The 13,176-nt window shown below is 33.2% G+C and overlaps 1 protein-coding gene across 5 annotated transcripts in view; it reads left to right on the forward strand.

Annotated features, from left to right (window-relative positions):
* The window catches only part of LOC122717197 (polypyrimidine tract-binding protein 2), a 503,296-nt gene that overhangs the window by 195,726 nt on the left and 294,394 nt on the right, over positions 1-13,176 (forward strand). For 4 of the 5 annotated variants that reach the window (XM_043941030.1, XM_043941029.1, XM_043941031.1 and 1 more), the window contains exon 2: positions 7,559-7,713. The exons of the other annotated variant lie outside the window; for it this stretch is intronic. In XM_043941030.1, coding sequence (XP_043796965.1) covers positions 7,633-7,713 — 81 coding nt within the window. In that variant the 5' untranslated portion in view covers positions 7,559-7,632. The remainder of the gene's footprint in view (positions 1-7,558; positions 7,714-13,176) is intronic. 5 annotated transcript variants of the gene reach the window in all.

Consider the following 13,176-nt stretch of genomic DNA (forward strand, 5'->3'; position numbering starts at 1 on the left):
GCACGGATCGTTAATTTCAGTATGAATATGCCGGGACAAGAGTGCCGTATCTTCTTCAAGCCGGAGTGTTCGGATTCGCCTTCACAGCCGCGTATATGATTTTTCTTTTGAAGGTTTTTTTTTTGAAATCTTCAAAATATGGATAGAAATATCGAATCGTCGAAAAGTGTAAATTTCTTTTAATTACGTTAAATCTTTTCGTGAAAAAGTTGTAACATTGGAATAAATAATACTCTAATTTTTTAAGAATCACGTACGAATTTTAATTATTGAAAAGATAGATTTCGAAAGATATCACGGTTGCTTAGACGATTTTAAAGAAAAATTTCGAAGAAGACTCGACTGGAAATAAGATCGTTCGTGTTTTATTGGATTGGAGATCTTTAAGGTTTAAACGTGAGCTTAATACCAGATTCAAGGTAACAAGGAAGCGTTCCTGGACTCTGGCTACGTGATCATAGTAATCAAGTCTTTTGTTATTTTGTTCGGTTAGTTTATCCTGCGTTCACATAAGTCCTTTTTAACGCAAATACCATATAGGTACGTGCTCGTTTTGCAGTTGGATTAAGTTTAGCCTTCAATTTAGAACTAAAAACCTTTCGTTTCTCGTGGATCCTTCTCTAATAACTTTAAAAGATCGTTTCATGTTAATTTGAATAAAAAAAAAAAAAGAAAAAAAAAAGAAAAAAGAGAGAAGAAAAACATTGTTAGTTTTGTTTTTCACGCAATAGTTTTTCGATAAAAAAAGAAATATTACAGAAGCTTAATTATCGATAACTTTTAATCCTCGAAAAAACAAATTGCTACCTCCAAAATAAATGGAATTAATTGATTTTTATTTACGATTAGTACGTAAAAAAAATTTTTTTTTTTTTTTCTAAATTAAAGGATTCGTTCGAGTGCTTTTTTATTTTTTTAAATTTGTTTCTTTACACAAACTGGAAATGGAACAGGAAAAAAAATAAATATTATTTTTCTATTTTATACATGATAAACTCCATTGAACTAATGGAAAGTTCTACATAATGTTTCGTTAACGAATTCTCGTTCGTTATTGTAATTGAACGAGAAATAGGAAAAATAGGGAGGGGGGAAAATTGAGCCAATATTTTTTTCAAATTGCCTTTTGATTGAATTTCTATATATCCTCAACCAATAGTTAGTTTTCATTTTTCTGACACTGTAATGGATTGATTTAGCGCCTCGATTCGATATAAAAATTACAATTTACTAATTTCCTAATTAATTTCGTTAAAAAAAAGAAAAGAAGAAGAAGAAGAAGAAGAAGAACGTACGGGAGAAAAATCCTCAAACAAATCGCGAGAATTTCACGGGTCAAATGCATTGGCAACAGGTATCCGAGTGAAATTGTTGGGTGAACAAAGAAGACGAATCGAAAGAAAAAAGTCGCGTCACACGATGGAATATTTGATGGAGCTCGAAATATTGGCGAAAAATGCAAATTGCCTCTCGCTGCGAAACGATTGAAAACGCGCGTCATCTCCGGCCAGGGGTCCCGGCGCGTTGCTTCCGGTTCCAGCCGACTTCCGTCACGATCTCATCGTTGCACGCCAAATTTTAGAAAGATAACTCGACTCGGGTTAATCGTTCAAGTTTTCGAAGACTTCGTTTCAACGTTCTTTCTTCGTGAAACGAAGAGAACTTGCCACCGAAACAAATTTTATCCGAAGAATAAATCTGTTCAATCGATCCGATCCTATCCGAAGCTTTAACCAGGGAAGGTGTGTTAACCAGGGTGAATCACCAACCATCATTAGCAGAAAATCACGTTAAACGTTCTCGCGTCGCGTCATCGTTCACGCGTCACTGTCAGTATTCCTAATGCAACTACACCGATTGCCAATTAGCGGCATGGTGTCGATCGATCGGAAGCCACCGACTGCACACGGCCCAACGATCACACTCGTTAACGTCAACCGCCGAAAGAACCTTATCTCGGCCCACAAGATCCCCAGATTCGAATAATAATCGAATTCTCGCGGTAGAGTTCGATCTCTCGTCTTGATTCGATCCAACTAATTTAGATTTAATCTATTCTTTAATTCTTGATATGTCTTAGAGTTGTTTGATAATCAAATATTGTTCACAAAATGGATATTAATCCTTTGCGATCCAGGCATTTTTCTCGGCTTGGCCGCGCCAAAAACCTCTTCCTGTATCAATTTGGTGAATTTCTGAGTTAATTTAAAATGATTTAGCCTATAAAATTTTTATACTCTAATATTTTATGTATGTTTACACGTAAAGAAAGAAAATTTGTCGATTATTAAAGTCTATATTGTTGCTTGGTGTGATATTTTAATAATAACGTAATCACCAAGATGCATCCTCGGTTCTTCAGGGTAACGCGATAAAATATCGTTCGATGTCTTTCTTATTTTATCGAGAATCTTATAATCCCAATAACGTGTCTATTATTCTTATTTTTCGTTTTATATTCTTCTTACGGTATCTCTATTTTCATCCCTCTTTTCATTCTCTATCGTCAATCTCTCAACGAATAGAAATAATTTCGTTACTCGAAATTAACGAAAAATCAAACTCATCCTCCAACTAATTTCATTTTATTCCTATTCCATGCTTACGAAACTCAAAAATATTTTTGAAAATAATATTTCTATTCCCACGACTGTCGAACTCGGATTAACCCCGAAAATTAGTAGTTCGATCACGGTCTAATTTGAGATGAAAGAATCCAACCATTCGACGGTATATTATTCACAACACTTTGTAAGATTATTACGTAGAGAGAGCTTAGAAATCTACTCTATATATATATATTAAAAAAAAAAAATCAAACATAAAAAAATATCATCGAATTGCCGCATCGATCCAAGTAATGGCGAAGAGTGCAAAAGGTTAATCTTCATTTTTCTTTTTCAATATACACATTCCCAAAATATTCATACAAATATCCATCATGTTTCGCATTAATTCATTAACCACTTTCTTATTAATCCACCAGCCATAACCCAATTGAGAAGAAGATCCTCTCCCTTTTCTCGACAAGAGAGAGAGAGAGAAAAAAGAAAAAGAACCGAAATCGTAAAACCGGCGGTGACCCCGTTGGAAACGCGAGGCTCAAAGCGATAATTGCACACGTTATTCCGCGTTAATACCAGCGGATAAAGCTGCTGGCCCGTCACGCGTCGTCCACCTCCTCCTTCTCCCTCCCTCTCTCTCTCTCTCTCTCTTTTATTTCCACCGCGAATCCCCCCACTCCCTCCACCCACCCGCCACGTTTCCACCACGTTCGCAGTCGTGGGGAGACACGTTTGATTAATTCTGTATCCAAGCGTGGCTAATTCGCCGGCGATTAACCTCCTCCTCGTGAGGGGTGATAAAAAAAAGGAAGAAAGAGAGAGAGAGAGAGAGAGAGAAAAAGAAACTCTGGTGGATAAAAGCGAGGAGTTGGACGCGAGAGAAATGGAAATGTCAAGCGTCCTACCACTCTTTGGAACTTGTTGCAACGACGTGCAACGACTGTGCTGCCACGCACGGTCGAATGATAAACGAGTTGCCATTTGATTAATTCTGAATGGGAGGGGAGGGGAGGGGGAATGAAGGAGCGAGAGATGCGTATAATAGTTTGGCGAAGAGAAATGGGAGATTATTATATATATTATTATATATATTATATATATTATATTATATATATATATATATATATATAGATGTATATATATAGATGTATATATATATAGATGTATGTATGTGAAGTTTTGACAACTGTTTTCACGAGGTCCATTATTCATAATGTTGATTTGGAGAAAATCTATGGGTATTGTTTAGATTTTCCTCTCATCGTTTTTAATCTTTTCAAGTAGTTCTTTCTCTCTTTTTTCTCTTCCCCTCTCTCTCTCTCTCTCTCTCTCTCTCTCTCTCTCTCTCTCTCGACGAGTTTAAAATGATGATCCCGTTCAGAGCTACGTTGAATTATTTAAAGCGTTATACTCGTCGCTTTTGTGACTTGTAGAACTTCGGTGAATCGTCAAATTATTATCATCATGGAGATAAAAAAAAAAAGGGAGAAAAAGATTCTGATCCTTTCTGCGTGAACGCGTCACGCTTAATCCCGACGAATTTTCTTTTTTTCAACTGGCTCCCTTTTCAACCCAAGGCACCCAAGCCCCGTCTTGTCGACCGACTTGCCGAGGAACGCTTGGCCCCCTGTTTTATGCAAGCCTCGGGTTTTATGCAATGAGACTGCGATATCAAACGGCCGCGAAAGTCGTGCTGCCGTTGAATAAAATATTCGTTCGTATAAAAAGGGAGGGGGAAAAAAGGAAAAGGAAAGGAAAAGGAAAGAAGAGAGGAGAAAGGAGCACCCTGGCCGGTGTCAGGGTGAAAACAACAGGGTGGCGGTACGATCGTCGTCTGCCATCTTCGTCTCCTCGCGAGTTTTGCTTCGAACGAAGCTGCTTCTATCCTTTCACGTTCATTCAATTTTTCTATTCTCGAAAGTTGGGACGGATACGAAATTCGATCCTTAATTCTACTTAACACGTTGACTGCCGACGTCACTCATATTCGGTTGAGGCTTGTTTGACTACTTGTGAAGGATCTTCGTAGGTATTTGGAAAGATATTCTGCAGGGTGTAATAAAACTATTAAATTGTTATAAAAATAATGAAAAAATAATTTACTAAAAAAATTATTTTGAATGTAAAATTTTAAAACATTCTATACAAAGCTTGATCCGGACAATTTGGACAAAAAGTTGTTGTCTTTTTTAAATTCCTTCGTGCGTTTGATCGATCCGTTTATCGTCTTTTATAACATAATTTGCATACAATCTATTATTTATACCAGAATTATTTTTCCAAATATTATGTTGACTCCGTTGAAAGTTTTGACAAGGTTTTGTTGTATTATTCGGATAATCCTAACAATTTTGCAGCTAATAATTCTCTAAATCTTCTAATTTTAGAGTATCACGATGGTGATACGACAATTAGATAGTTTATGAACTTATCGTGCTCTGACTATCGGACACGATTATCTGCTGTGATACTATGAGAATTTATATACAATCCACAACTAAGAAGTATATTTGTTACGTCTACTCGAAGAGAATTCGACATATTATCCAAATTAAAATATCCAAAATATTCTATATAAATCAGTACTACTGTTCAATACTATTCTCAATACAATTACTATTATCAATACTTCTACTGCGAAATGATGGAAACAAATGATGCGAGACGTCATTCTTGCGACTCATATTACTAAAATATCGGCAAAAGTACTGGAGTACACTTGATACAGCGACGTGGCCTGAAGGAGAATGTTTCGTTGGAAACATTCGTGTCAACGTGTTAATTATAATTAATCTTATCACCTGGCAAAATGGCGAGAGAGAAAGAGAAAAAAGAGCACGAGAGAGAGAGAGAGAGAATGGAAACCTCGAAAGAAGGAAAAATCTGGCAAAACGAGAGGCGAACAATCTAGTTTTCCACTTTCTTTCGTCCATCGTTAAACGACTCGAGTACGAGGAAGGGGAGTGGACAAGGTGAGGGGGGGAGGATGGAGGGATAAAGGGTAACGGTTTGATCTGGGACGAAAACAGCGTGGAAACACGGCGTTCGCCGGGAAATAGAGATTTCGCGGCAGGTCTTACGTCGGCTTTGCCGGTTAAGCCGCCCCGGATCGTGCCGTTACAACGTTTCCCCTTCGTGCGATCTCGCGCGCATACCAAGCTCCCCTCCCCAACCTCTTTATCCGTTGTTCCGACTCGCGGATCGACGACAGCCACGTGGCCGGCCAATCCAACTTTCCACCCGTCGGACGCCCTTCTTTTCCAATCCCCTAAAGGGATTTTTTTCTTCTTCACGATTCTCTTCACGCGACCGAGAGAGTTCGAATTATTGAATCGAAGCTCGGCCATGTTGAAATGCGAACATTCGTTAATCTTCGATTATATTCGAGAAATAGAAAAAAAAAAAGGGAAATGAAATGAAATTTTTTTGGTTTGGATATTTCTCTCTATCTGGAGGAGATAGGGAATATTCAAACGATTTTCAATTTTCTGTAATTTTATCAATTTTTTTGCTGGCTAGTTAAAGGGTAGTTGAATTACTTTTAATTGTTTGTCGATAACTTGTGAATGAAATTAGTTATTTTTTTAAAGTTTCGGAATAGTAATAATAATGATAATAGTTAAATTAATAACAAGGTAAAGAATGCACGTTTTCGTAAGAGGAGGGGGAAGGGGGTTGGAGAGATTTAGAACGGCGATGATCCAGGGAAACGAACGAAACCGGTCTCTCTAAGTACACTTTAATTAGCCGGCGAGCAAACAATCAAGCTCCTAAGCCGGTGATTTGCACGGGGAGCGTGCGTGTGCGGATGTACGGAATTACCATCTCGCCGCCGGGAGCGAAGCTGGTGTTCCAAGAAATCAGAATCCGTGCCCGCTTATATGAGCTTTTCATCGTTCCAACCGATCAGCTCGAGGAACGCTTAGTACAGAGCTCTTTGATTATGTTTAAGGGAATGAATCGATCACGGGATGCTGTTGATAAGGGTAGTCGTTCACGGTGTTATCGGCTTGTTGCTGCTTTAACTTAAATTTATAACGAAACCTTTATGAAACATCGTTCTTTCGAATTTTCGAGGGGGCGAGAACGTGCCACGGACAGAAGAAATTTGGAAGATTTAAAATTTTACGAGATCCATGATTTCTTTTCTTTTTTTTTTTTTTTTTTTTTTTTTTTAATATATAAGGGAATGTATAAGTGTGATAGAAATCTACTTATTATATGAATTTAGGAACGCTTGAGTCTTTGAATAATTAATATAATTTTGTTGAAAGATTTTTTTTGAAAGATTTAAAATTTTACAAAATCCATGATTTCTTCTTTTTTTTAAATAAAGAATGCATAAGTGTGATAGAAATCTACTTATTATATAAATTTAGCAACGCTTGAGTCTTTGAATAATTAATATAATTTTGTTGAAAAATATTTTTGGAAAATATAAAATTTTACAAAATCCATGATTTCTTCTTTTTTTTAAATAAAGAATGCATAAGTGTGATAGAAATCTACTTATTATATGAATTTAGGAACGCTTGAGTTTTTGAATAATTAACATAATTTTGTTGAAAGATTTTTTTTGGAAGATTTAAAATTTTACAAAATCCATGATTTTTTTTCTTTTTTTTTTTTTTTAAATAAGGAATGCATAAGTGTAATAGAAATCTACTTATTATATAAATTTAGGAACGCTTGAGTCTTTGAATAATTAATATAATTTTTTTGAAAAATATTTTTGGAAGATATAAAATTTTACAAAATCCATGATTTTTTTCTTTTGTTTTTTTAATAAGGAATGCATAAGTGTGATAGAAATCTATTTATTATATGAATTTAAGAATGCTTGAGCCTTTGAATAATTAATATAATTTTGTTGAGATGAGGAATATTATTTCTCGCTTTTCTAATTCTAATTTTTTCTATTGCTTTTCTTTTGTCTCACGTTTTTCTCTCTCTCTCTCACCCATCTAACTTTCTTCTTATCTTTTGTGTTTCAGGTAGGTCTAGTAAGCAATAAATTGATTTGTGTTCTGTGCACGAAGGGAAAGTACGTGCGAAGATTCTAGACAGTATGATGATGGCAAACATATCCCCCGTTATGCTGCCACCCCTTACCGACTATGGGATGCTGACTCCTACCCTCGGAATAAAGGTGAGTCGCGATCATCCAGTTTGGATTGGCAGCGTATCTGTCGATTTTCAAGAAGAGGAAGAAAAAAAAGATAAATTGAATTTTAAAAAGCTTTTTAAAATTTTTTTACAAAATCACGAAATTCATAAGATTATTGATTATATATATATATATATGATAATTATATAGATATAATTTTAAATAAAATTAGATAAAAAAATTAGAAATATGATATATATATAAAATATAGAGATATTTATTAAATGAATTGTTTTTGGATTCGTATAAAAGGGTGAACCAATTAGTCGGTGTCGGGGGTAAGTGAAGAATCATTCTTTGAATTTTCTCTGAGTGATTATTTCTTTTGTTAACGTATTTTAGAGAGCTTGCTTCTTTTATAGTGCCAATTTTTCTTTCTTTCTTTTTTTTTTTTTTTTTCGTGTTCTTTCGATGTTTCTTTGAGCCCAGTCTTGTCCAATGTTAATGAAACGTGCATGCTATTGAATTGTTTCTGCACATATATCTCGATGGGGATCTTTAAATCGGCTGAACAGTATCCGGTAAGTGATTCAACACGATGAATAAATTGAACGTTGTTGAAATTTTATTTATTAAAATTTATATATTTATAAATTAATATAATTCATTTCTTTTCTTTGAAATAATTGTTCGTGTAAAATTTTTATTCTCTTCTATTCATTGTTCTCTTTCTAAGGAATGGTATGAACGATAATAATTATATTTGTGATGATTTTGATCATACAAAAGAATGCATCGTTGACGATCCTCGTTTCGAGTCGAGCTGTTTAACATTAAATTTTACTGCTAGCTCTTACTTTTATCCGATTATATTTTTAATCGCGTAATATTTCTCCTTTCCATGTATATAAACGATATTCCACGCGCAAGTTTTTCATTTGAAAACATCGAACAATAAGATTAGAAAATATTTCCATAATCGAGACACTGAAATGTTAATTATTCGAGGCTGAACTGAAAATTCTAATTCCTGGAATACGGGGGATGCATCCGCATCCGAGTCGGCACATTATGAAGCCACTGTTGCGACGCAACAGGTACCGACTGTTGTCCGTGGCCATTCCGCGTCGGATAAAGGAATCTCTGAATCGGTTCAGCGAGCTTATGCAACTTATTTCTGGTGACTTTGTGTCTATTAACCTATTCAACGACCCAAATTCCCCCCTCTCTTAATCCTCTACCATCCTTACACCCCTTTCGAACATATTTATGTATATAATGTATATCTTTAAAAATTCTTCTATTAGTAAGAGTTCTTCTAATCTTCATTATTTTAACCAGAAGTGTAATTTCTTCCATAATAAATTATTATTTTATTTTATTTATATTATTATATTATTTTATTATATATGTATCTTTAAAAATTGTCAGTATTTACAGTACAAAGATTATCATCTCATAGAGTTCTTCTAATTTTCATTATTTTACGCAGTGTAGTAATTTTTTCTATAATAAATTATTATTATTTTATTATATTATGTACCTTTAAAAATTGTCAGTATTTACAGTACAGAGATTATTATCTCATAGAGTTCTTCTAATTTTCATTATTTTACACAGAAGTGTAATTTTTTCCATAATATATTATTATTATTTTATTATATTATGTACCTTTAAAAATTGTCAGTATTTACAGTACAGAGATTATCATAGAGAGAAATATCATAGAGTTCTTCTAATTTTCATTATTTTACGCAGAAGTGTAATTTCTTCCATAATAAATTATTGTTATTTTATTATATTATATATCTTTAAAAATTCTTCTATTGTCTGTATTTATAGAAATTATCTCAGAATTCTTCTAATCTTCATTATTTTAACCAGAAGTGTAATTTCTTCCATAATAAATTATTATTATTTTATTATATTATATATCTTTAAAAATTCTTTTATTGTCTATATTTATAGAAATTATCGCGTCTCATAGAATTCTTCTAACTTTAATTATTTTAACCAGAAGTGTAATTTCTTCCATAATAAATTATTATTATTTTATTTTATTTATATTATTATATTATTTTATTATATATGTACCTTTAAAAATTATCAGTATTTACAATACAAAGATTATCATCTCATAGAGTTCTTCTAATTTTCATTATTTTACGCAGAAGTATAATTTCTTCCATAATAAATTATTATTATTTTATTATATTATGTATCTTTAAAAATTGTCAGTATTTACAGTACAGAGATTATCATCTCATAGAGTTCTTCTAATTTTCATTATTTTACGCAGTGTAGTAATTTTTTCCATAATAAATTATTATTATTTTATTATATTATGTACCTTTAAAAATTATCAGTATTTACAGTACAGAGATTATCGCATCTCATAGAATTTTTCTAATCTTTGTTATATTACGCAGAAGTGTAATTTCTTCAATAATAAGTTATTATTATTATTTTATTATATTATTACCTTTAAAATTTTTTCTATTGTCTGTATTTATCGCGCCTCATAGAATTCTTTTCATTATTTTACGCAAGAATTTAATTTCTTCCATGATAAATTATTATTACTTTATTATATTATATTATATTATACCTTTAAAAATTCTTCTATTGTTCGTATTTATAGAGATTATCATATCTCATAAAATTCTTCTAACCTTCGCTATTTTACGCAAAAGTGTAATTTCTTTCATAATAAATTATTATTTTATTATATTATATATCTTTAAAAATTCTTCTGTATTGTCTGTATTTATAGAAATTATCGCGCCTCGTAGAGTTCTTCTAACTTTAATTATTTTAATTAGAAGTATAATTTCTTCCACAATAAATTATTATTAATCGTACAATGTAGGAAATTGCTTAAAAAAAGAAAATTTCTGTACGATTCCGAGCGCGAGTTTCTACCCCATCCAACGACGAGCAGCAACTAGTGGTGGCAAATTACAAACGATTCTCGCTTTGGAAAGCGGCCGTTCGGCAATTAAGAGGATTCACCGTGATTTTATCGTGCCCTCTTCCCGAAACGCCGCTCCCATTCCCGGCCCGATCGCATTCTTTCGAAACGGCCGGGGGGTATTCTCGACGCGATAACAATTGTCGTTAGGCGAGTGTTTATAAAGGCGGGATGCAAAACGGGGCGAAACGTAACTCGCCTCGTTCCGAGTTCGAGAACGAAACGGGTGCTCTTTCGGCGAGAACTGTGCCCGTGAATCACGTTAAGTCGCTTAATGTAAATGCATTCAATTTTATCCTCGCCCCCTTTCCGAGATATATTTAACAACCTTCTCCTCTTTTTTTTCTCTCTCTCTCTTTCTTTTGCGTTATTTAACTTTCTCATTTCTATTATGAAATGCTCGAATATTTTTTTTTCTAAAAAAAAAAAAAAAAAAAAAGAAAAAACAGTCAAATCTCTTTAGATGGAATTTCTCAATAGATTGAATTCAACTCATTCGAATAGATAGGTTTTTCTTTTCTTTTCTTTTTTTGTTTCTTTTGATACAAATAAATGGCAAAAAAATATGCAATACTTGTATCAGCTTATTTGCATTGCTATCGCTATTTGAGATAAGGATGATCTATATAAGAAATCCTTGAGACGTTCACTCGACGTAATTACTCGAATGTATTGTTTTTCACGTACGTAGTATTCCAAAAATGCATTAGCATAGGCAATGGGAATTTTATATGATAAAAGATTATATGATATAAAAAAATCTCTGGTAACACGAGTGATAAGCTAATTTGCAACTTCAGTTCAATTAATATATAATAATGTAATTTTCTAATTCGAATAGTTAAGATATAATAATTACGTACGTATAAGCTAGGCACAGTTATAGAAAATATTTCCAAGCTTTAAATCTCGATTAGATTATCCTAATCATGAAAATGAAAATAATTTTCAATAATTTTGAATATTCAAAATTATATACCTCTTACTACTTCCTACTACTATGCAACGAAGGATCACACTTCTTGCCATACTTCTTTCCACACCAGTGACCAATAAAACTTTAAAACTAGTGTCGTTGGATACGACACCTCTGCTGTTCGCTTACCAATAAAACGGCGCATAACGTAAACGAACAGTATTAAATGCTAAGATCATCATAACGTGTCGTAACAATCGATTTCTCGTTGAAGAAAATATCCCAAGCGTTTCCAGCGTTTAAACAATAGAAAGAAGTAATAAAGCGTCTTAGATACAGGCCCTCTTCTACATCAATTGTTGGAATTTAAATTTGGATATCGATCGATTCGAGGAGACGATCGTCTTTGTCTCTGCGAGAAGGATGGGGAGGGGGAGGGGGAGCAGAAGAGACGAGAGAGAGAGAGAGAGAGAGAGAGAGAGAGGGGGGATGACTGTTTCTTCACACAGGTGCACGTTGTATCCAGTTAATTGAATCACTTAATTAATCTTGTAGTCTTTAATTAAACGTAAGGAAAGACACTACGGGGGGTGCCGATAATTTTGATGAGATTCGGGATGCTGGAATTAGGAAAGGAGGAGAGAGAGGGGGGAGGGGAGATGTGATGATAACGCGTTTAATACTTGATCGTAACGTTTCGAAGTTGGTGGCCACCTAGGTGGAATCTAATCTGACTCAGGCATGCCTTAATGTTGATTCGATAATCCGCAAGTTACGAGATTATAGGGGTGGTGGTGAACGAGAATTCTTTTTATCCAAGCAGTTAAACGGATTGATCGTGCGACTTAATGTTTTCTGAAAAATATTTGTAATTTTTTTATATACGTAAAACCAATACCGGCAAGAAAATATTTAATATTTCTATAATATGAAAAAAAAAGTAATGAAAAATCACCGAAAACTTACATTCAAATTTCAAGAAGTTAAAATTTCAAGAAATTGGTTAATCTAAAATGATAAAGTCACTGGACTGGACAAGGACTGGTCATTTTTCGTTCTTCGATGCACGTTTGAGATTGATGCGATTTAATATTTGTGTTTTCTGAAAAATATTTGTAATTTTTTTATATACGTAAAACTAATACTGGCAAGAAAATATTTAATATTCCTTTAATATGAAAAAAAAAAAAAAAAAAAATAACGAAAAATCACCGAAAACTTACGCGTAAAAGTTTCAAGAAATTGGTTAATCTAAAGTAAAATCACATGGTCACATTTTCAGATTGATGGTGCGACTTAATGTTTGTTTTCTGAAAAATATTTGTAATCTTTTATATAATAAAATCAAGAACGGCAAGAAAAGATATTCCTATAATATAAAAAAAAAAAAGAAAATAACGAAAAATCACCGAAAACTTACAATTTTCAAATTTCAAGAAGTTAAAATTTCAAGAAATTGGTTAATCTAAAGTGGTAAAGTCACTAAGGACTGGTCATATTTCGTTCTTCGATGCACGTTTGAGATTGATGCGATTTAATATTTGTGTTTTCTGAAAAATATTTGTAATTTTTTTATATACGTAAAACTAATACTGGCAAGAAAATATTTAATATTCCT

Source organism: Apis laboriosa, unplaced genomic scaffold, assembly GCF_014066325.1.
Source record: "Apis laboriosa isolate Shangri-la unplaced genomic scaffold, ASM1406632v1 scaffold4_cov146, whole genome shotgun sequence".
Taxonomy (NCBI): Eukaryota; Metazoa; Arthropoda; class Insecta; order Hymenoptera; family Apidae; genus Apis; species Apis laboriosa.